This window comes from Cebus imitator, unplaced genomic scaffold (genome assembly GCF_001604975.1).
Source record: "Cebus imitator isolate Cc_AM_T3 unplaced genomic scaffold, Cebus_imitator-1.0 Scaffold72, whole genome shotgun sequence".
Taxonomy (NCBI): Eukaryota; Metazoa; Chordata; class Mammalia; order Primates; family Cebidae; genus Cebus; species Cebus imitator.
In genome coordinates this window covers 2392830-2413864 of record NW_016107387.1, presented here as the reverse complement: position 1 = coordinate 2413864, position 21035 = coordinate 2392830, and the positions used below count along the sequence as shown (strand labels likewise).

The window sequence follows — 21035 nt, the reverse complement described above, 5'->3', positions numbered from 1 at the left end:
TCTCAAAAAAAAAAAAAAAAAAAAAAAAAAAAAAAAAAAAAAAAAAAAAAAAAAAAAAAAAAAAAAATTAAGTGAGCAGAGCAGAGAAAGGCTAACAAAAAAGAAAGTGTCTAAGGCACACACAGGAGCCCTGAAGGGGCACAAGAGAGGCCACAGGCAAGTTCTCAGAATGATAAGTGCTCACCAGCTTCCCCACATGTACCAGCAGGTAGATTTGCAGGAAAGAGTCCCGCATGCAGCCTGGGAGTCGGGTGTTTGGGGAAAGGGGAAAGAAAACCCATCCAGCCTTTTGCAAGCTGGTGAAACAGACAAGAGGAAAGAGTGGTTTGTGCTGGCTGGTACAGACAGGAGCAAACCAACTAGGCATGGGACCTGGTGCTGGTTCACGGCGTGCGCATAAGTAACGCAGACATATAGCAGAGAAATACCACTGTTAACATGGGTAAGAGTGTGCAGGAGGTCGTAGATTAAAATACAGATAATCTAGTAGAATTGATTTAGGTAAAGATACCAAAAAACGAAGAATCAGCAACACGAGCTGAATTTCTGCAGTTGTCCATCCATGGAGAAGGGAAAAAATAAAAGGCTATCAGGACTTTAATAGAGCCTGCTTTCAGAAATAATCACACAGCCAGAAAAGCATTCTTCAGTGGGATATTGATCTTGCTTTTAAAGGAGATGTGTCATTTGGTGAGAAACTGTGCATTCATCCCCAGCTGAAAATGCCTTCTTCTTTTCTGAGCACGGGGTGGTGTTTCTTCCTCACCAGACTCCCATTCCAGTCACCCCAACCCTGGACCCCCTGAGGATGCTGATGGACGATGCTGACATGGCTGCCTGGCAGAACGAGGGCCTCCCAGCCGACCGCATGTCCATAGAGAATGCCACCATCCTCATCAACTGTGAGCGCTGGCCACTTATGGTTGACCCTCAGCTACAAGGCATCAAGTGGATCAAGAATAAATATGGTGAAGATCTTCGGGTCACGCAGATTGGTCAGAAAGGGTAAGTGGGTGAGCACAAAAGTTCCCCCTTTAGCCATTTGTGCAGGAAAATGTATGCATCAGGAGCAGATTTTAAGCCCCATTCAATGGTTTATACACTCTCTCCATGAGGCTTCTCAGGTTTCTCCTCCCATTTTGGCAAACAGCTCAATGAAAGATGCCTGGGTACTAAGTCTTTGCTTTCCATCCCCATCAGAAATCATGTGCTGCAACCTCCTGACCCATTCCGGGGTCTTTTCTTCACCATCCCTGGAGCTCATCCTCTCATCACCACCGCCCTGCAAACACTTCCTCCCCAAGCCTCACATCCCATTGTCACACAGCTCTGTGCTTTATAAAGCCTTCCTTACTCTCTCTTTTTTTAAAAAAAAAAATTTGGAGATGGAGTTTCACTTTTGTTGTTCAGGCTGGAGTGCAATGGCACGATCTCGGCTCACTGTAACCTCCGCCTCCTGAGTTCAAGCGATTTTCCTCCCTCGGCCTCCCAAGCAGCTGGGGTTACAGGCGCCTGCCACCATGCCTGCCTATTTTTTTGTATTTTTAAAAGAGACAGGGTTTCACCATGTTGGCCAGGCTGCTCTTGAACTCCTGTCCTCAGGTGATCCACCTGCCTCAGCCTCCAAAGTGTTGCGATTATAGGTGTGAGCCACTGTGCCTGGCTAAGTCTTCCTCACTTTTAGCCAAAAGCTGCCTCCTTTATCTCCCCTCTACCTGCTATTTCCATCTCTGCCCTGGAGCCACATAGAATGACCTAGAGTCTCCTCCTGAGGCACAATTGGAAGGGTAGGTCTTGTGGAGCAGCTGAGTTAGTTATGAAACCATCAGAGCCCTTGGTACCTACCATGTGGCTTTGGACTTACCTGTGGGAGAGTTACCACGTGAAGGGACGTGAAGGGCACAGAGATTGTCTGGCCAGCATCCACCAGGCTCCAGCGGCTTGGGTCCCAGCATCCCTCAGGCATCCCTTCATTTTAGCCTTGCAGTTTCCATACTCATCCTGTTCTGAGTCATTAGGACACCTGGGGAAACAGGCTGGGGCAACGTGGAAGGGGAAGTGAAGCAGACATCATTCGTTGGGAGGTTGATATGCATCAGTCTTGGTGTTAGGGATTTTATCTCAAATGCCTTCCTTAATCCACACAGTTAATAAGATTAGTAACCCATTGGTAATAACCAGTAAGGTTATTGGTTCCATTTCACATCCAAGGAAGCAGAGGTTCACAGAAGTTAAGTAATTTCCCCAGGAGTATACCATTTTAAAAGTGATGGAAATTTTGCACTGGTGGTTACAGCAGTGCTGTTCAACATAGACAATGGTGAAGGGAACCCAGGTGTTCACTGACAGATAAACAGATAAACAATGTGATGTACACACGCAGTGGAATATTATTGCCTTAAATGGAAAACAGTTCTTTTTTGTTTGTTTGTTTTGTTTTGAGATAGAGTCTCACTCTGTCATCCACACTGGAGTGCAGTCACTCGATCTTGGCTGACAACAACCTCCACCTCTCGGGTTCAAGTGATTCTCCTGCCTCAGCCTCCTGAGTAGCTGGGACTAACAGTCATGTGCCACCATGCCCAGCTAATTTTTGTTATTTTCAGTAGAGACGGGGTTTCACCATGTTGGTCAAGCTGGTCTCGAACTCCTAACCTTGTGACCCGCCCGCCTCAGCCTCCCAAAGTGCCAGGATTATAGGCCTGAGCCACTATGCCCTTCAGGAAAACAATTCTTAAAAGAGTATAATTAGATTGTTTGTGATACAAAGGAGAAATGCTTGAGGACATGGATACCTCATTTTCCATGACGTGATTATTATACATGGCATTTCTGTATCAAAATAGCTCATGTACCCCATAAATATATACACCTATGTACCCACAAAAATTAAAAGTAAAAAATTTGTTCAAGAAAAAAATAATAATAAAATTGAAGTAAAAAAAGAAGAGAAAAAATTTCGGACACATACCACAACATGAATGAGTCTTTAAAGTGTTATGCAAAGTAAAACAAGCCGGTGACAAAAAGACATGTGGTATGATTCCTCTCATCCAACGTACCCAGAGTAGTCAAATTTATGGAGACAGAAAGTAGAATAGCTTTTGCCAGGGACTGGGAGTGAGAGAGGAATGGAGAGTTAGTGTTTCACAGGTGCAGAGTTTCAGTTTTGCAAGAACAGTTCTGTGAATGGATGATGGTGATGGATGCACAACAGTGTACTTAAAGCCACTGAACTGTACACTTTAAGATGGCACGTTAGACCGGGCGTGGTGGCTCATGCCTGTAATCCCAGCACTTTGGGAGGCCGAGGTGGGAGGATCACCTGAGGTCTGGAGTTTGAGACCAGCCTGGCCAACATGGCAAAACCCTGTCTCTACTAAAAATAAAAAATTAGCCGGATGTGGTGGTGTGCGCCTGTAGTCCCAGCTACTTGGGAGGCTGAGGCAGGAGAATCACTTCAACCCGGGAATCAGAGGTTGCAGTGAGCCGAGATCACACCACTGCACTCCAGCCTGGGTGACAGAATGAGACTCCATCTCAAAAAAAAAAAAGATGGTGCATTATATATTATGTATATTTTACCATAATTTAAATAAATTAATTAGTTTAAAAAAAGAATGGAGGCAGCCAGGCACAGTGGCTCAAGCCTGTAATCCTAGCACTTTGGGAGGCCGAGGCTGGCAGATCACTTGAGGTCAGGAGCTCAAGACCATCCTGGCCAACATGGTGAAACCCTGTCTTTATTAAAAATAAAAAAATTGCACTTTGGGAGGCCGAGGCGGGTGGATCACGAGGCCAAGATATCGAGACCATCCTGGTCAACACGGTGAAACCCCGTCTCTACTAAAAATACAAAAAATTAGCTGGGCATGGTGGTGCGTGCCTGTAATCCCAGCTACTCAGGAGGCTGAGGCAGGGGAATTGCCTGAACTCAGGAGGCGGAGGTTGCTGTGAGCCGAGATCGCGCCATTGCACTCCAGCCTGGGTAACAAGAGCGAAAACTCCGTCTCAAAAAAATAAAAATAAAAATAAAATAAATAAATTAGCTGGGCATGGTGGCACGTGCCTGTAATCCCAGATACTTGGGAAGCTGAGGCAAGAGAATCACTTGAACCCAGGAGGTGGAGGTTGCAGTGAGCCAAGGTTGTGCCATTGCACTCCAGCCTGGGGGACAAGAGCAAAAACTCCGTCTCAAAAAAAAAGTAATGGAGGCACTATTTGAACCTGGGCCATCCTCACTTAGAAACCTAAGATTTACCCACTCTAGCTCACAGCCACCAAAGTAAGCTCTATTGCTCTGGCCTCATGTCCCAAGCATGCTTGTACAGAGGTCCAGATTACTTGGGGTTGTTCAAATCATACATATAGTGTTAAAAATAATAGTTAAACAGAGCAAATATTAAATATTAGAATTATTTATCTTACAGAGCAAGCTTTGTTGAGAAATGAACGCAAAGGCATGATATATAGATAGATACATAGATACATAGAGAGAGAGATTTTTTTCTTTTTTTGAGATGGAGTCTCACTCTGTTGCCCAGGCTAGAGTGCAGTGGTACTATCCCAGCTCACTGCAATCTCCACCTGCCGGGTTGAAGCAATTCTCTCGTCTCAGCCTCCCAAGTAGCTGGGATCACGGTCATGCACCACCATGCCTGGCTAATTTTTGTATTTTTAGTAGAGACGGGGTTTTACCATGTTGCCCGGTGGTCTCGAACTCTACCTCAGGTGATCCACCCACCTTAGCCTTCCAAATTACTGGGATTATAGGCATGAACCACCACGCCCAGTCAATATGATATATTTTTTATTCGAGTCTTCAGTGACATAATAATCCAACCCTGGCCTTCTCCCCAAACTTTAATTAAAATATTCTTTTCCAGTTGACTAATAATGCATTTTAGGCAGATGTATGTTCTTTTTGCTCATTGCTATGTCCCTAGCGTCTAAAACACTGCCTGACATACTCTAGGCCCTTAATAAGTACATTCAATCAATTCTTAGTTCATGTCCATTAACTACTTTGGTGTTGGGTGGTTTTCTAGATTTGTTGTATATTATTTGAATAGAAATGTTGCATTATGTATAATGTGTATAGTCTTCTTTCATCATATGAATGAAAATTTGTTCAAGTGTCTCATTTGTCTTTTAGTTTAATTTTGTGGGGTTTTACATACCACCACAACCAGCTAATTTTTCTATTTTTAGTAGAGATGGGGTTTCACCATGTTGGCTAGGTTGTCTCAAACTCCTGACCTCAAGTGATCTGCCTGCCTTGGTCTCTTAAAGTGCTAGAATTATAGGCTTGAGCCACTGCACCCAGCTGGCTCCATTACTTTTTAAACAATTTAATTTTGTGAAGTTTTATCTACTACAGTTCATTTTATTTTAGTTTTTATTTGATCAGAGTTGTCAGCCATTTATTCTATAAATAATGCCTAAAGGAGTCTTTCCTTTCCAAGAATTTTTAAAATATTCACCTACATTTTTGGTTTGGTTTGGTTTGGTCTGGTTTGGTTTTGAGACAGGGTCTTACTCTGTCACCCAGGCTGGAATACAGTGGTGAAATCATGGCTCCCTGCAGCCTCAACCTCCGGGACTCAAGCAGCCCTCCTACTTTAGCCTCCCAAGTAGCTGGAACTACAGGTGCGCAATACCATGCCCAGCTAATTCTTGTATTTTTGTAGAAAGGATGTCTCACTATATTGCCAGGGCTGGTCTAGAACTCCTGGCCTCAAGCAATCATCCCACCTTGGCCTCCCAAAGTTCTGGGACTACAGGCATGAGCCACCAGGCCTGGCCCATTTTTTGAGTTTTTTCTGAGTTTTCTTTTTACATAGAAATCCAATCAATTTAAATATATTTTAAGCTATATGTGGTACAGACTAATTTTCCACATGGTTAGCTATTGTTTCAGTACCATCTATTAAAATTTCCATTCTTTCCTCAATTAATTACAGATGTCATTTTACTATATATTGTTTTATTAAATAGGTTCATTATTCTTTTCTATTTATCTGATACTATACCAGCCCTTATTTACTTTTATATTTAGTAACATTTATTGTGGTATTTCTCATTATGGAGGTAATGTATCATCATTGTAAAGAAAAGTGAGGGGGTGGGGTAGGAGTTACCAAAAAAATAATAATAATAAACAAAGAAGTAAAAACTTCTATAATTCATCTTTCAAAAATGTTGCTAACTTGTTGGTCTATTTAGGTCTATTAAAGGCTGTCCTTTAAGCCTTTCTATATTGTCGAAGTATATAAGATACTTAGTGTTAGATCATATAAGTCCCTCCTCTTCTTCATTACTGGTTTTCTCCTTGCCAGCCTCATTGTGTTCTTTTAGATAAACTTTAAGATCTTTGGTGAGTTCCATAAAGTTTTATTGTTATTGTTTATTTGAATTGTATTATATCAGTCTTACAAATAGACTTTAAGAAAATCAACCTACTTACATATTTATAAACTCTGCATAACACTGAAAAGGTAAAAGTAACCTAGATCTTTGTTAATTGATTGATAAATTAAGGTGTACCAATATGACCTAATACCCAGCCATTTAAAATTACATGGAAGAATATTTAATGACATGGTGAAATGTTTACAATATATTTTATGTACCAAAACCAGGTTAGAAAACAAAACTGCCATATGAATCTCATACTATCAAAGCTAAACTTGACAATATAATATATTCAAACATACATGGTATACACCAATATATTAAAGACAGATGGCCTGGCACGGTGGCTCATGCCTGTAATCCCAGCAACTTTGGGAGGCCGAGTGAGGCGGATCACAAAGTCAGGAGTTTAACACCAGCCTGACCAACATAGTGAAACCCAGTCTTTACTAAAAATAGAAAAATTAGCTGAGCTTGGTGGTGCACGCCTATAATACCAGCTACTAGGAAGACTGAAGTTTAAGCCGGGGAGGGAGAGGCTGCAGTGAGCTGAGATCCTGCCACTGCAATCCAGCCTGGGCAACAGAGCAAGACTGTCTCAAAAAGCAAAAGAAAAAAAAGATGAGTAAAAAACTCCATAAAAGAGCCATAAAAGGTGACTGTTCCATCGGATAAGAAAATCCTGTTGGGCCTCAATTTTTTTTTTTTGCGTCGGAGTCTCACTCTGTCACCCAGGCTGGAGTGCAATGGTGTGAACTTGACTCACTGCAACCTCTGCCTCCGCCTCCCAGGTCCAAGCAATTCTCCTGCCTCAGCCTCCCGAGTAGCTGGGATTACAGGCACCCACCACCATGCCCAGCTAATTTTTTGTACTTTTAGTAGAGTTAGGGTTTCACCATATTGACCAGGCTGGTCTTGAACTCCTGACATCAGATGATCCACCCTCCTCAGCCTCCCAAAGTGCTGGGATTACAGACATGAGCCATCAGGCCCAGCTCTCGGGCCTCAATATAAAACATGTGGTACAGTAAAATCATAGAGACAGCAGAGACAGACCCAAGTACAGACGGGCATTCAGTGTCTGAACAAGGCAGCCCCTTATATCAACAGGGTAAAGAAAGACTTTTCTAAAAATGGCATTAGGCAGCTGAGAAGCCATCTGGAAAAAGATCTAGTCAGTCAAACCTCACCCTGTACACTAGATACGGATCCAATGTAAATATTTAAATGCAAATACTGGACCCAAAACAATATTAGAATCAAGTATGAGCTTTTAACTATAACTAAATTCCAGAAGCCACACAGAAGACATATTTTTCTTTTTTTTTTTTTTTNTGGTTTTCATTATCTTTTTTAGTATTTTGTAATTTCTCCCTATTTCTAAAAATGTATAGAATCACATAAATATCATTTTACATAGGGAAAAAATGTGGCCACTGAAAACATTCCAAATAGCTGTGCCTCCACGTATACCACTATGTCTTAGAGGTCATGCTTGTCTCATTACGTGGTCTCCAACTCCATAGCTTGCCGCAGGCTCATTCTGCCGACTCATCCTTGCTTCCCCAGCTACCTTCAAACCATAGAGCATGCACTGGAAGCTGGAGATGTGGTGCTGATTGAAAACCTAGAGGAGTCCATTGATCCTGTTCTAGGACCCCTGCTTGGGAGAGAAGTCATTAAAAAGGGACGGTAAGACTCAGCTGTGTTGCTGACCCTTAGTGAGGAGCTGGTTCATGGCCCCAGTTAGAATCATGGAGAGGTCTGCTCTTCCTAGAATTTTATCTCTTCAGTTGATGTCAAATAGCTCCCTGCAGCACATCCACCTTTCCTTCTTCCAGCAGAAGTTTATTTAGTGGCCTTTGCCTCCTAGAGAAAGTTTCCTGGAATAACGTTGCTTCCATCAGCCAACGTCCCATTGACTTCCTTCTAAATGGCCACAGTGCACAATTTTGGAGAAACTTGAGAAGGAAATTGTTCAGAAAGCAGACTGACTTTTAAGTGTGAGCGTCTTATACAAACCAGTCATCTGAATTCTGACAACTCGGTTCCTTGCCAATTTGATGAGCCTCTGCTACTCTGAGTGCTGGCTCATGATGAGGGCTTAGCAAGCGTAAGGCCAAGCTGGGGGTAGTGTGGAGAGGGAAAGAGAGGAAGGAGATGGGCAGTCGGTTCATTTGAGGGGCAGAGTAATTATCATGAAGGGGTGCTGGACTCAGGAGCCTCACCCACTGCTGGGGCCATAGTTGCCTTTACTGTCCTTAAGCTGTGCTCATTTACTTGCTTAACCATTTTACCCCCCCAGATGTCATTCCCCTGTCAGCCTTGAGAAAAATTAAGCCCTATTGCTAGCCTAGAAAGCACCTTTGTGGAAAGCGCAAAGTGGTTCCCCTTCCTACAAACACTCCACTGCCATCTGCTGGAGATTTCTCATAATGTGCTAATTTACATGGACACAACAGGAATGGCTCTTCCTAGAGATGCACGGTGCAGAACCAAACATGGTGGCCATTGGAAAACATCTATCCCCCTCCGTACCTGTTCCCCACATTAGTGCAGAAAAGAACCCTAGGACTCATGTGAGACATACTTAGGAGGTCTCCTCGGAATATGGCAATATTGTTTGAAAAAAAAGTCTCCAGTTCTGACCCTGACCAAATTTTGCAGGAAGGCACTTCACCTTTACATGAGCCTTTATGTTCCAGATTCATTAAAATTGGAGACAAAGAGTGTGAATACAATCCCAAGTTCCGGCTCATCCTCCACACCAAGCTGGCTAATCCTCACTACCAACCCGAGCTGCAGGCTCAGGCCACCCTGATCAACTTCACTGTGACCAGGGATGGCCTGGAGGACCAGTTGCTGGCCGCTGTGGTCAGCATGGAGAGGCCAGACCTGGAGCAGCTGAAGGTGAGGACAGGAGGGAGAAAACGCTCTGCCACTACAGCCAGCGGTGTACCTCACTCTGGGAGAGGTTGCAGAGGGGGGCTGTTTTTCCTGGACTGAATAGGGTGGCTTCTGCTAGACCCTAGAAGAGTGCCAACCCCATGTAGCAACCTGGGAACAACATACTGGGAAACGAAGGATGGGTGAGCTGAAGGACGGAAGCAAAAACAGCTTGGAGATTGGACACTCCTATGACCAACAGCAGAGCCTGGCACGGGACGTGAACATGAGTGCCGCTGATGACACGTCCACGTGCCAGAACTAAGTGGAATGAAATTCTACAAGGGTAACAAAACTAGGTCCAACCATTTTAGGATCATGTCTTAGTCAGCTTGGGCTGCCATCACAAAATACCATAGGCAGGGTGGCTTAAATAACAGATGTTTGTTCTCCTATAGTTCTGAAGGTTGGAAGTCTGAAATCATGTTAGTTTCTGATGAGGCCTCTTTTCCTGCCTTGGAGGCAGCAGGCTTCTCACTGTGTCCTCATGTGATCTCTTCTTTGTGCATAAAGAAATAGAGAAACTTCCCTGGTATCTCTGGTATGGCTGGGCACCACTCTGATGACCTCATTTAACCTTAATTACCTTCTTAAAGGCCACATCTCCAATATAGTCATGTGGGGAGTTAAGGTTTCAACATGTAACTTTTAGGACAACACAATTCAGTCCATAGCATATAATGTGCTTTTTGTCCTCTTTTTAAATATGATTAGATTATATAACATGGGGGTTGAGGGGGTGCGGAATTGCAGTGCATGAGAGATTGAGTTCAGGCCTCCCTGGGATTCTGCTTTCTGCAGTCATTCAGTCACTGAACAGATACCTATGGAGCACCAACTCCGTAACAGGCAGGATTTGAGGTATGGAGGATTCAACAGTAAACAAAGAAAACCGTGTCCCAGCCTTCATGGAATGTACACTCTAGTGGAGGAACACAGAAAATAGCAACGTAAACAGATAAACAATGTCATTCAGATAGTGAGGATAATTTTTAAGAAAATCAAACAGGTTAATACTGGAAAGCCAGAGAGCAAATTTAAACAGTGGTGGTCAGAAGAAGATTCTATGAGGAGTTGGCATCTGAGCTAATTCCTAAATAATTGTAAAGCCTCTGGGCATAGAGCATTCCCAGCACAGACAACAGCAAATCCTGGTCTTAAGGCAGGATCAAGAATATATGGTTTTAAGAAACAGAAGGTCAGGGTGGCTGTGGCTGGAACCTTCAACAGGAAGGTTGTTCTTCCCACGGATCCAAAGGCTGTACAAGGGCAAAGACTACAGCTGCCTGAAGCCAGTGCTTTAGAATACAGAGCAGAAAGGGAAGATGAGATGAGACCTGCTTGGATACCAGCACCCCACTCCAGCCTTGATGAAGGTTTTACACAGTCTGCCATGGTTTACACAATCTGAACTGTGTAAGACAGATTCTGCTGATTTTTTTTTTAAGTAAGCCATAGAGAGTTGTTCATCTGGGGAAAGTAAATTGGTGATAGAAGTCTCCAGAGAACTAAAACTGGACCCTAGCCCCTAGTCACAGAAATAAGCTCCGCTAGCCGGGCGCAGTGGCTCACGCCTGTAATCCCAGCACTTTGGGAGGCCGAGGCGGGTGGATCACGAGGTCAGGAGTTCGAGACCAGCCTGGCTAACATAGTGAAACCCCATCTCTTCTAAAAATACAAAAATTATCTGGGCATGGTGGTATGTACCTATAGTCCCAGCTACTTGGGATGCTGAGGCCAGAGAATTGCTTGAACCTGGAAGGAGGAGTTGTGGTGAGCCGAGATCACACCACTACACTCCAGGCTGGGTGACAGAACAAGACTCCATCTCAAAAAATAAAAATAGAATAAGCTCCATTTAGTGAACACTGACAATGCAGTGTGTTGTGCATTGTACATTGTGCATTAAGCATAGCACAGAAATCCTACAAGTAGGGACTGGGATTACAGAAAAGAGGGTAAACTGGCTCAAAGTCATGTGCCTAGAATATCGTGCAGTTGGGCACCAATGTTGATTCCTCTGCTTGTCCCCTGCTCATGGTCTGAAGCTCTTTGCCATTCTGCCTCCAATTTACTGTCTCTAAGGGAAGGGACTCTGTCCCTATTCAGACCTATCCCTATAGTAGGATGCTCTGGGCATTTGCACCTGACTCTCTGTTGCTTGATATTTGCAGTCCGATCTCACAAAACAGCAGAATGGATTCAAAATTACCCTGAAAACATTGGAAGACAGTCTTCTCTCTCGCCTCTCCTCTGCCGCTGGGAACTTCCTGGGAGAAACAGCGCTGGTGGAAAACCTAGAGATCACCAAGCAGACTGCTGCTGAAGTTGAGAAAAAGGTAAAACTCCTCTGTCTAGTCTGGGAAGGCAGCCTAGGTTGGAGTCCTCCACAGTTTTCTCTCCTCTTACACAATGAGTCTGACTTTTAGAAAGAAGTCAAAGTAACACATGGCTTTTTTGTCTTAGCAAAGTTCTTCTATAAAGTCTACCTAGGCAGGATTCCTGAAGTGACCTCGTACATGCTGTGTTATGTAGTTCCCACCTTCTGGAGAATACTTTTGATGTCTCAACTCCATCCACATTTGATGAACACTTAAGCCTTTGCAGGGCCTGGTATTCTGCACAGGGAATGGTAGCTCAAAATGGATACCTCAGACAGTGTGTGGAATTGCCCTGAAGCTAAGGAATCGCATTGCCAGAAAAGCCAACTGGTTTGGGCATGATTGCATCGTGACCAAAACCCACCTGACTGCATAATCTCAGAAGTCTGATTTTAATGAGAAAACATCAATGACTTCCTAGGAAACTCAGCTCTCAAAAACTGTATCATCCTGGGAAGCAAAGATATAGTGCCATACTAAGTATAGCTTCCTTTATTTTACAATGTTTGGAAGGCCCTTGTTCCCCACTGTGGGAACTAGAAGACGGGATGTGATGGGACCCACCCCCTGCTCTACCCCAGCGGACCACCAAACCTCCAACAAGGCCTTCTGCAATCTCAGTCCTGTGCTTGGATCAGAAGAACATTGGACATATTGGCTCTGAGCAGGTCAGGGCATATCTGTAACAGTGTCCGGGGACAATATAACTTTGAGGGAAGATGCTTATTGCCAGATTATTGGGATTTCTCCAAATATGAAAGACTTCATTCTGGGTAGAGACAAGGTAGGAAATATAAAAAGCAATGATGGGGTAACACAGATAAACCAGGTCATACACACCCTGGGATGATGGACAACTCAGGTTGGAGTGATGAGATTGAAAGGAGGAAGAGCCAGCCTAATGCTGAGTCAACAGCTGCGATGTGACCACCAGGTTTCACTACTAGTTATCTGTGGCCTCCATATCTCTGGTTAGGGACATGAGAGTTTCTAAAGTAATTATGGTAGACCTGCCACTGTCCTGGATAAGAGAGATAGGGAAACAGACCCAACTTACTTAGAGGAAGTAGGTCAGAGGATGGGATCCACCACACTGATCTCTTCTCCCTGCCCCTTCATCTCTTTTTTTAATCCTTTTCTTTAAAATCAATGAACATGTACTGAGTACCTGCTGTGTGCCAAGAGTGTATGAAGCTTTATTTTTCCTTTTGTTGTTCCTTTTCTTTTTGTCTTCTTTCTCTTTCTCATTTATTCACCCCATGAATACGTACTTGAAGGCTACTGTATTCCAAGGTCCATGATGAAAGTTGGAGATACAGCAAGGAATCTGCTATAATCCTAGGCTTCTAGGACCTGGCCCTCTGAGGAAGAAAGACAAGTAAACAGGCAATTACAAAACAGGGCTGGTGGCTGAGGTCGAGAAAGCACAGGGAGGGGTGAACACACAAAGGAAGAACACTCAACCCATGTTGGGTGAGAGGGAGGAGGGGCTTCCCTTGAGTGTAACTGGAATGTAGAGGGGGTGGGAGCTGGAAGTGGTCACTGGTGATGAGGCAGGAAAGGTACCCTGAGTTTCCATTGTATAGGGCTGTGTAAACCATGCTGGGGAAATTGGGCTTTGTCCTGATGGGCATCAAAGATCATGAACCTCTTTTACACATTTTCCATCTCTGTTTCTTTCTGATTTGCTTTTGTAACAATTTCCGGAGATTTCTCTTTTAGTTTGCTGATTTTCTTTTCAACTCCAGTCTATTATTTAAACTGTACGCTTTATAAATTTAAATAACTATACTCTTATTTTTAGAAATTCTAGTTCTTTTCCAGATATGCCTGTTCTTTTTCATAAGGTCCTTGCTTTATGCTTTCTTTTGTACCTACTGCTCTAAAACATACTTTGTTAATGGTGAGTTTTAGGTTGTTCAGTCATTCTCAGTTCATTAGGTGCTAATCCTTCTGTGGTGTTTTGGGTTTTGGTTCTGTTTTGGAAAGGGGTCTTCTAATTGTTCCCTTTGGTAATACTCCTGCAGTTTGTAAATGTTTATTATGAGAACATCTTCAGTAAGGATCATTGCCTTTTCCTGTGCTGCTCCCACAAATTATCAGCAACTTTCCTCTATTTTGGAGCATAAGGGCAGAGCAAATTGAGGTTTGCATTTAGAGGCACAGTCTAACAGAAATCCCTATTCCTAGGGCCAGGCGCGGTGGCTCACACCTGTAATCCCAGCACTCTGGGAGGCTGAGGCGGGCGAATCACATGGTCAGGAGATCAAGACCATCCTGGCCAACATGGTGAAACCCGACTCTACTAAAGCACAAAAAATTAGATGGACATGGTGGCATGCACCTCTAATCCTAGCTACTCAGGAGACTGAGGCAGGGGAATCAATTGAACCCAGGAGGCAGAGGTTGCTGTAAGCCGAGATCGCGCCACTGCACTCCAACCTGGGTGACAGAGCAAGACTCCATCTCAAAAAAAAAAAAAAAGAAAGAAAAGAAAAGAAAGGAAAGGAAAGGAAAAAGGAGGAAGGAAGGAAGGAAGAAGGAAGGAAGGAAGGAAGGAAGGAAGGAAGGAAGGAAGGAAAGAAAGAAGGAAGGAATCCCTCTTCCTGATGCCGAGGTCTCTTTTCTAATTTTTACCTGTGATAAGAAATTTTCTGAAAATAGAATATTCCAACTGAGAGAGATCTTTGTGAATTTACATATGGACTATTTCATAAACATTAAGAAAAAAGACTATACTATGTTTCTTTCCCTGGATTTCCACTGCTTGGCTCATTTTTGAGTCATACATATTTTTTTGCATTTCCATGAAATCTTCCTCATTAGAGATGGAGCATGGCAACTTGCACAGCTCACACTTCCCAGCTGGAAAAGCTGACAGCTCACCCTCAGAAAGGACTAGAAGTTTACCATCTCCTTTTTCATCCCAGGTCTAGGAAGGAATACCATAGTAGCTTTTCAGCTTTCTACCCATCATCCCCATCCCTGTTCACTCCATCCCCTAAGCAGACGCATGTCTCCTCACACAGAGAGGCCAACTTGATTCTCAGGAGGCCCTGGTTGGTTGGAACAGTGGGCTGCTATTTATTTTTCCAACAGGTCCAGGAGGCCAAGGTGACTGAAGTGAAAATCAACGAGGCCCGAGAGCACTACCGGCCAGCAGCTGCCAGGGCCTCACTGCTCTACTTCATCATGAATGACCTCAGCAAGATCCATCCGATGTACCAGTTTTCTCTCAAGGTGACTTATACCTGGAGTTTCTTGCCTGCTCATAATAAAGCAGTGTAATATTGCCAATGCAGCTCTCTGTGAAAATGTATCCATGTAATATCATTAGCTATGGCAGGTCTGAAAGATCAAAGCCAGGAGAGCAGCTGTGTTACCTTGAGACCTCTCTTACCATCCTCTTCTCTTTAATTGGGTCTCACATGATTCACAGGTGCTTTGACTGGAACAGAAGGGGACACCACAGCAAGTCTTGGCTCATTCTTTCAGTAGGCACACATGATGTAGTGGGTACTATGCTTACTGAATGTGTGGAAGATGATACTAAAGAAATGTGAGAAGTGATCCCTGTCCCCCAAGAACTCAAAATATAATAGACAATCAGATGTGTCACTTGTATTGATTAAAATCCAAAGCAGGCAGTAATAATACACCAACTTTAAATTACTTTTCTTATGGCCCTAATATCCCCAAAACTCCTGCTTTATGATTGTTGAAATATTCCTAAAACCAAAGATGTTAGCAAATTGTAAGTGCTGAGTAAACTTATCTTACTCATGAAAAAATAAAGACTTATAAATTTTTAGTGCATCTCTGAAAGTACATCTTTCTCCCCTAGGTCATTCATCAAAAGACCACAGTAAAGAGGCATTAGGAGCTAGTGGAGCATTTCTAAACTTCTTTGGTTTGAACCAACAAAGAGGACGTGCACACACATATACAGAGAGAGATAGGAGAGAAACAACATATGTATGTATATAGACACATGGAGATTTCACACACACGCACACAGAGAGAGAGAGAGAGAGAGAGAGCACACTTCAGATCCAGTGTTTTCAGCTAAACCACCATGCGGAGACCAAGATGGTGGGGATGGTGATGAGCAGATGAGAAATCAGGGGGCCTCCAGTTCCTGGGGCTCATTTGATTGAAGATGGCATTTTACCGTTTCCCAATCTTTCTTTTAACTTAGAGTCTGTGCAGGTTGGATGAACTGTGTTTATAATATTATATGTTTTTAAAAGAAATCCGATAACTTGGCCTCATAGTTAGTTCAAGGCAACTTAGGAAAGAATCATAAAATCTTTTAAAACAGCATAAAAGCTGGGATGATAAGCCTAATAACCACAGGATCACCTCCCTAGTTCCAAGAGTAGTTGAAATTGACTATAGGTACCCATCAGAAGCCTACCACAGTGCCCCTTTCAGAAAACAAGAAATGAGATGAGGCCCATGATAATATGTGTTCAAAATCAAGATGTTTGGCCGGGCGCGGTGGCTCAGGCCTGTTATCCCAGCACTTTGCGAGGCTGAGGCAGGCAGATCACCTGAGGTCGGGAGTTTGAGACCAGCTTGACCAACTTGGAGAAACCCCATCTCTACTAAAAAAACAAAATTAGCCAGGCTTGGTGGCACATGCCTATAATCCCAGCTACTCAGGAGGTTGAGGCAGGAGAATCGCTTGAACCCAGGAGGTGGAGGTTGCTGTGAGCCAAGATTGTGCCACTGCATTCCAGCCTGGGAAACAAGACCAAAACTCCATNAAAAAAAAAAAAAAAAAAAAAAACAAAAAAAAAACGATGTTTGGCAGCAACAGTGTCCTGATAGGAAGTTCTGAAGCTCCATTTTTAAAGTAGATGAGATGGAGTCTGGGTCACCTTACTGATATTAAGAATTGCAAAAACAGCTGTTCAGTGACCAACTTGATCATTAAAAGCAGATTTAACTGCTTTATGATAAGTAGCTAAAGTAAGGGTGTTAAAAAATATCAAAACCACAGTGCGTTTTAGAAGTCTTCTCTGATTTGAAGGAAAAAAAATGAGCCATTGTAGTTTTCATGCTCTTGGCTTTTGTCTGAGGTTGGGTTTTACAGTTCCCCTTCCTGGCAGAGAAAGAAGAGACATTCTCAACATATGGAAACCCCAGATAGGCCAACGTGGCAGGAACCATTCATCCCAGCTTCTAACAGTGTTTTTAGCACAAATATATTAAAATATGTATGTGTGTGTGTTTACGCATGCAAAAACTCAGGACCCAGGTTTTAAACTTGGAAGTTTATAACATGGTTAAGATGGAATTTAAGTGGCAGTAATTTTCCTTCAAGATGTAGCCAAAGGCTAGGCAAAGTTAATAAGACACATTCACAGGGTGCCTCAGAGTGAAAGACACCTCACTGGGGTCTCCTGTAGATTGAAAGGAGGCCCAGCTTTCTCTATTGTGGGCGTTGTGCAGAGAGGCTCGGCTGGGGGAATAACACTTCTCAAAGAGGTTAGAAGAAACAGCATCGGATAGGCAGAGGCGAAAATAACACAGCATTGGTCTCAAACCAGAAGCCCAAGAGCCTACTGTCCCATTTTCTTTGGTCCTTGGAGGACTTTTCAAGTACTTTAATTGGTTGCCAACATTTAAAAATAAGGAGAAGTTATGTAAGTTCCAAATTATGGCTTCTCATGAAGGTTTGGAAGATTGACAACACTAAGCTCATGTCCCACGTGGTGCGGTTTTGCTGGAACCAAGGGATGCTGCCCTCTAGACTGGCCTGTGCCCCCTGTGTTGCCACAGTCCTTATGCCTCCCTACTTGGTATTAAACACCTGGCCCCTGAAGGCATTGAGTTTGATACCCTTGGTCTAGAGCACTGCTCACACTTTGCCTAACTTCTTTTAGGCATTGGCAAGACTGTGTCCTGCCATCTATCTGATGCTGCTTCTTATAACCTTCTAACCCCCAGCCATGCCTCTCTGTAGAATGCCACACTACAGAAAGCTGGGCCTCCCATCAATATGCAGGAGACCCCAGTGAAGTGTCTTTCACTCTGAGACATGCTATGAATGTGTCTTATTAACCTTTGCCTTGCCTTTGGCTAAATCTTGAAGAGAAATTAAAAAATAATTTTTAATGCTCACTATATGTGAAGAGATGGGCTAGATTTTGGGAAATGTAAGACAGTGAGTAAGGCCCAGGATGCACCCTGTGTGCTCATAACCTGGTAAAAAGATTAAAAATACCAAACATACAAGACAATGGATTAGGGCCCTACAAAAAAAATTACAAAAGCCGATGAGTATCTACGAGGTAGTTTGAGTCAATGATGAGACCTTCTGGAGGAAGCTGTGGAAGTGGGGATCAGGCCCAGCACCAGAGATGTTCTGACACCAGAAGAGGAAGAAGCTTGGCCAGGTGTGGTGGCTCACGCCTGTAATCCCAGCACTTTGGGAGGCTGAGGCAGGTGGATCGTTTGAGGTCAGGAGTTCGAGACCAGCCTGGCCAACACAGTGAAACCTTGTCTCTACTAAAAATACCAAAAAAATGAGTCAGGCGTGGTAGTGCGCGCCTGTAATCCTGCTACTCGGGAGGATGAGGCACAAGAATTGCTTGAACTCAGGAGGCAGAGGTTGCAGTGAGCTGAAATCGTGTCACTGCACTCCAGCCTGGGTGACAGAGTGAAACTTTGTATCAAAAAGAAAGAAGCTTTTTTATTTTTGTTTCTTGTTTTAGGACAGAAAAGAAAAAGAGAGCCACAATTAGTTTAATATAAAGAAAATCCTAAATATACCTAGGTTTTTACATTTTTTTTTTAGATATTTTCCTGAGTTGTGAATCGCTTTGTTTAAACTTAAATGACTAGAGATTCTTTACTGATCACTGTTATTTTGATAGAGACCTTTAGGGAAAAGCCATAGGAACTGCCAGGAGAAGGCTCTCCACTCTGTCTCTATGGAACTATCTGGAATCTTCCCAAATTGCTCTCTGTGGTGCTGGGGGGGACATTATCAGCCTCTAATGAGCTATTATTTCTATCTAAAATCTATCAAGTGAAGGTAACCATCACAATGGATTGGGTTGAACATGGGCAGAAGATTTTGCAAAGATCATTAAAACTAAATAAAGAAGGAAGACTGCAAAGGCTTTGTTAACAAGAAACACCCTGGAACCATGGAATGGAGAGAGAAATTCACATTTTCCTACTTTGCAAATGAGGAGATATTGAGCCTCAAATCTTATATGGTTTCCATTAAAGTTCAAATACTTGGTGTTAGAAAGACTTAAGATTTTTTTTTCTTATTGAAGCCGCAACAGGGAAATAGAGAAAAGACTGGAAATCTGCATAACCCAAAATTGAAAAGTTTCAATTATATCTTGGCTTGTATTTTCTTTTGTTCTATTTTTTTGTTTGTTTTTTGTTTTTGTTGTTGTTGTTATTGTTTTGTTTCTAAGGTTATTTTGAGACAGGGTCTCACTCTGTCACCCAGGCTGGAGTGCAGTGGCACCATCATAGCTCATTGCAGCCTCAAACTCCCACTTCAGCTTCCCAAGTAGCTAGAACTACAGGTGTGTGCCACCATGCCCAGAAAACTTAATTTTTTGTAGAGACACGGTCTCACTGTCTTTCCCAGGCTGGTTTTGAACTCCTGGCCTCAAGTGATCCTCTCAGCTCTACTTCCCAAAGTGCTGAGATTACAGGAACGCACCACTGCACCTGGCCTTGGCTTTCATTTTCTTTGTTTGTTCTATGCATATCACATTTCAAATGTAACATTCCAAATGCTTACTTTTTAAAATAGTCAATATCTAAGTTTAAAACAATGGAAAACTGATTCACATGATTTTCATATTATGCATATAATATGTAGTTCAGAAGATGTAACCAAAGCAGGCTATGCTCCCTGCATTGCAAGAAGGGTCCATGAGAAAAGAGGCTGCTTGCAAGGACTCATCATATGACTGCAGGGATATATATGCCTTATAGCAAAGTAATAATTCACATGAGCAAACTAAGAAAAGATAATAGCATATTTTCTTGTTACCATTGTCCTTCTTGGCAGGATATTTTGGAAAGACATTTTTTTTTTCTTTTTGAGACAGAGTTGCTCTGTCACCCAGCCTGGAGTGCAGTGGTGCCATCTCAGCTCACCGCAACCTCCACGTCCCAGGTTCAAGCGATTCTCCTGCCTCAGCCCCCCAAGTAGCTGGAATTACAGGCATGCACCACCATGCCCGCTAATTTTTGTACTTTTACTAGAAACAGCATTTCACCATGTTGGCCAGGCTGGTCTCGAACTCCTGACCTTAGGTGATCTGCCCACCTCCGGCTCCCAAAGTGCTATGATTACAGGCATGAGCCACCACACCCAGCCTTGGGAAAAGATTTCTATGAGCTGGGACACTATCGCATTCTTCGCAGGTAAGACCACTAGTATATAGTAAGAGGGGTGTGTAACTTACCAGTTTCCTTCCTTCTGTCCCCAGGCCTTCAGTATCGTCTTCCAGAAAGCTGTGGAGAGGGCTGCTCCCAACGAGAGCCTCGGGGAGCGGGTGGCCAACCTAATAGACAGCATAACTTTCTCTGTGTACCAGTACACCGCCCGTGGGCTCTTTGAGTGTGATAAGCTGACCTACCTTGCCCAGCTCACCTTTCAGGTAAAAGTGGATTAAAGAAGTTTCCAGAAAACAGGTTATTTTTAGTGCCCAGCCAACAGGTGTTAAGAGACTTTCTTCTTTCAACGTCACTTCCCACAGGATGTTCAGACTATCTGTCTTTGAATAGAGGCATTAGACAAGAAGGTCCAATGTCGTATATGCATCTGCCCTCACCATTTCCCACTCATGGCAGACATACTTAATCAATCATTGTACTTTTTCTTGCTGATCCTGGATAATCTAAGATCTTCCTCAGCACAGCCCTCCAGTAGCCACTACCAATCAATCAAAAGTCGCACTGAATATGAAACTAGATGAAACCATACCAATAACTAGATGCTTTTTGAAATACAATGAGAAATTTGGTAGAGTATCCATCATTGTGTATTTACCTTTAGATTGCGAGTTTACTGATGCAGTCATCACCTGGGGGAAGAAACTGCCCAGGTCTTTCCACAGCTGTAGCAGCCTTGGCCTTTGAGAGTTTTCAGTAACTTTTGTTCTCAAGGGTTTGGGAAGCAGGAATTTCTGATTTTTCTGCATCTTTAAGAAGAAACCTTTGTCTTCTAGTTATTCTCAATGTCAAAAAACCATGACAATTTACTTCCTTTTTGTTTGTTTGTTTTTTTTTTTTTTTTTTTTTTTTTTT

General features: G+C 43.1%; 1 protein-coding gene across 7 annotated transcripts in view; it reads left to right on the top strand.

Annotated features, from left to right (window-relative positions):
- DNAH9 (dynein axonemal heavy chain 9) overlaps positions 1 to 21035 on the top strand; it is a 367598-nt gene that overhangs the window by 275900 nt on the left and 70663 nt on the right. For all 7 annotated transcript variants that reach the window (XM_017531396.2, XM_017531398.2, XM_037739576.1 and 4 more), the window contains 6 exons: positions 770 to 1005; positions 7984 to 8106; positions 9120 to 9324; positions 11535 to 11699; positions 14841 to 14981; positions 20216 to 20386. In XM_017531396.2, the coding sequence (XP_017386885.1) occupies positions 770 to 1005; positions 7984 to 8106; positions 9120 to 9324; positions 11535 to 11699; positions 14841 to 14981; positions 20216 to 20386 (1041 nt within the window). The remainder of the gene's footprint in view (positions 1 to 769; positions 1006 to 7983; positions 8107 to 9119; positions 9325 to 11534; positions 11700 to 14840; positions 14982 to 20215; positions 20387 to 21035) is intronic.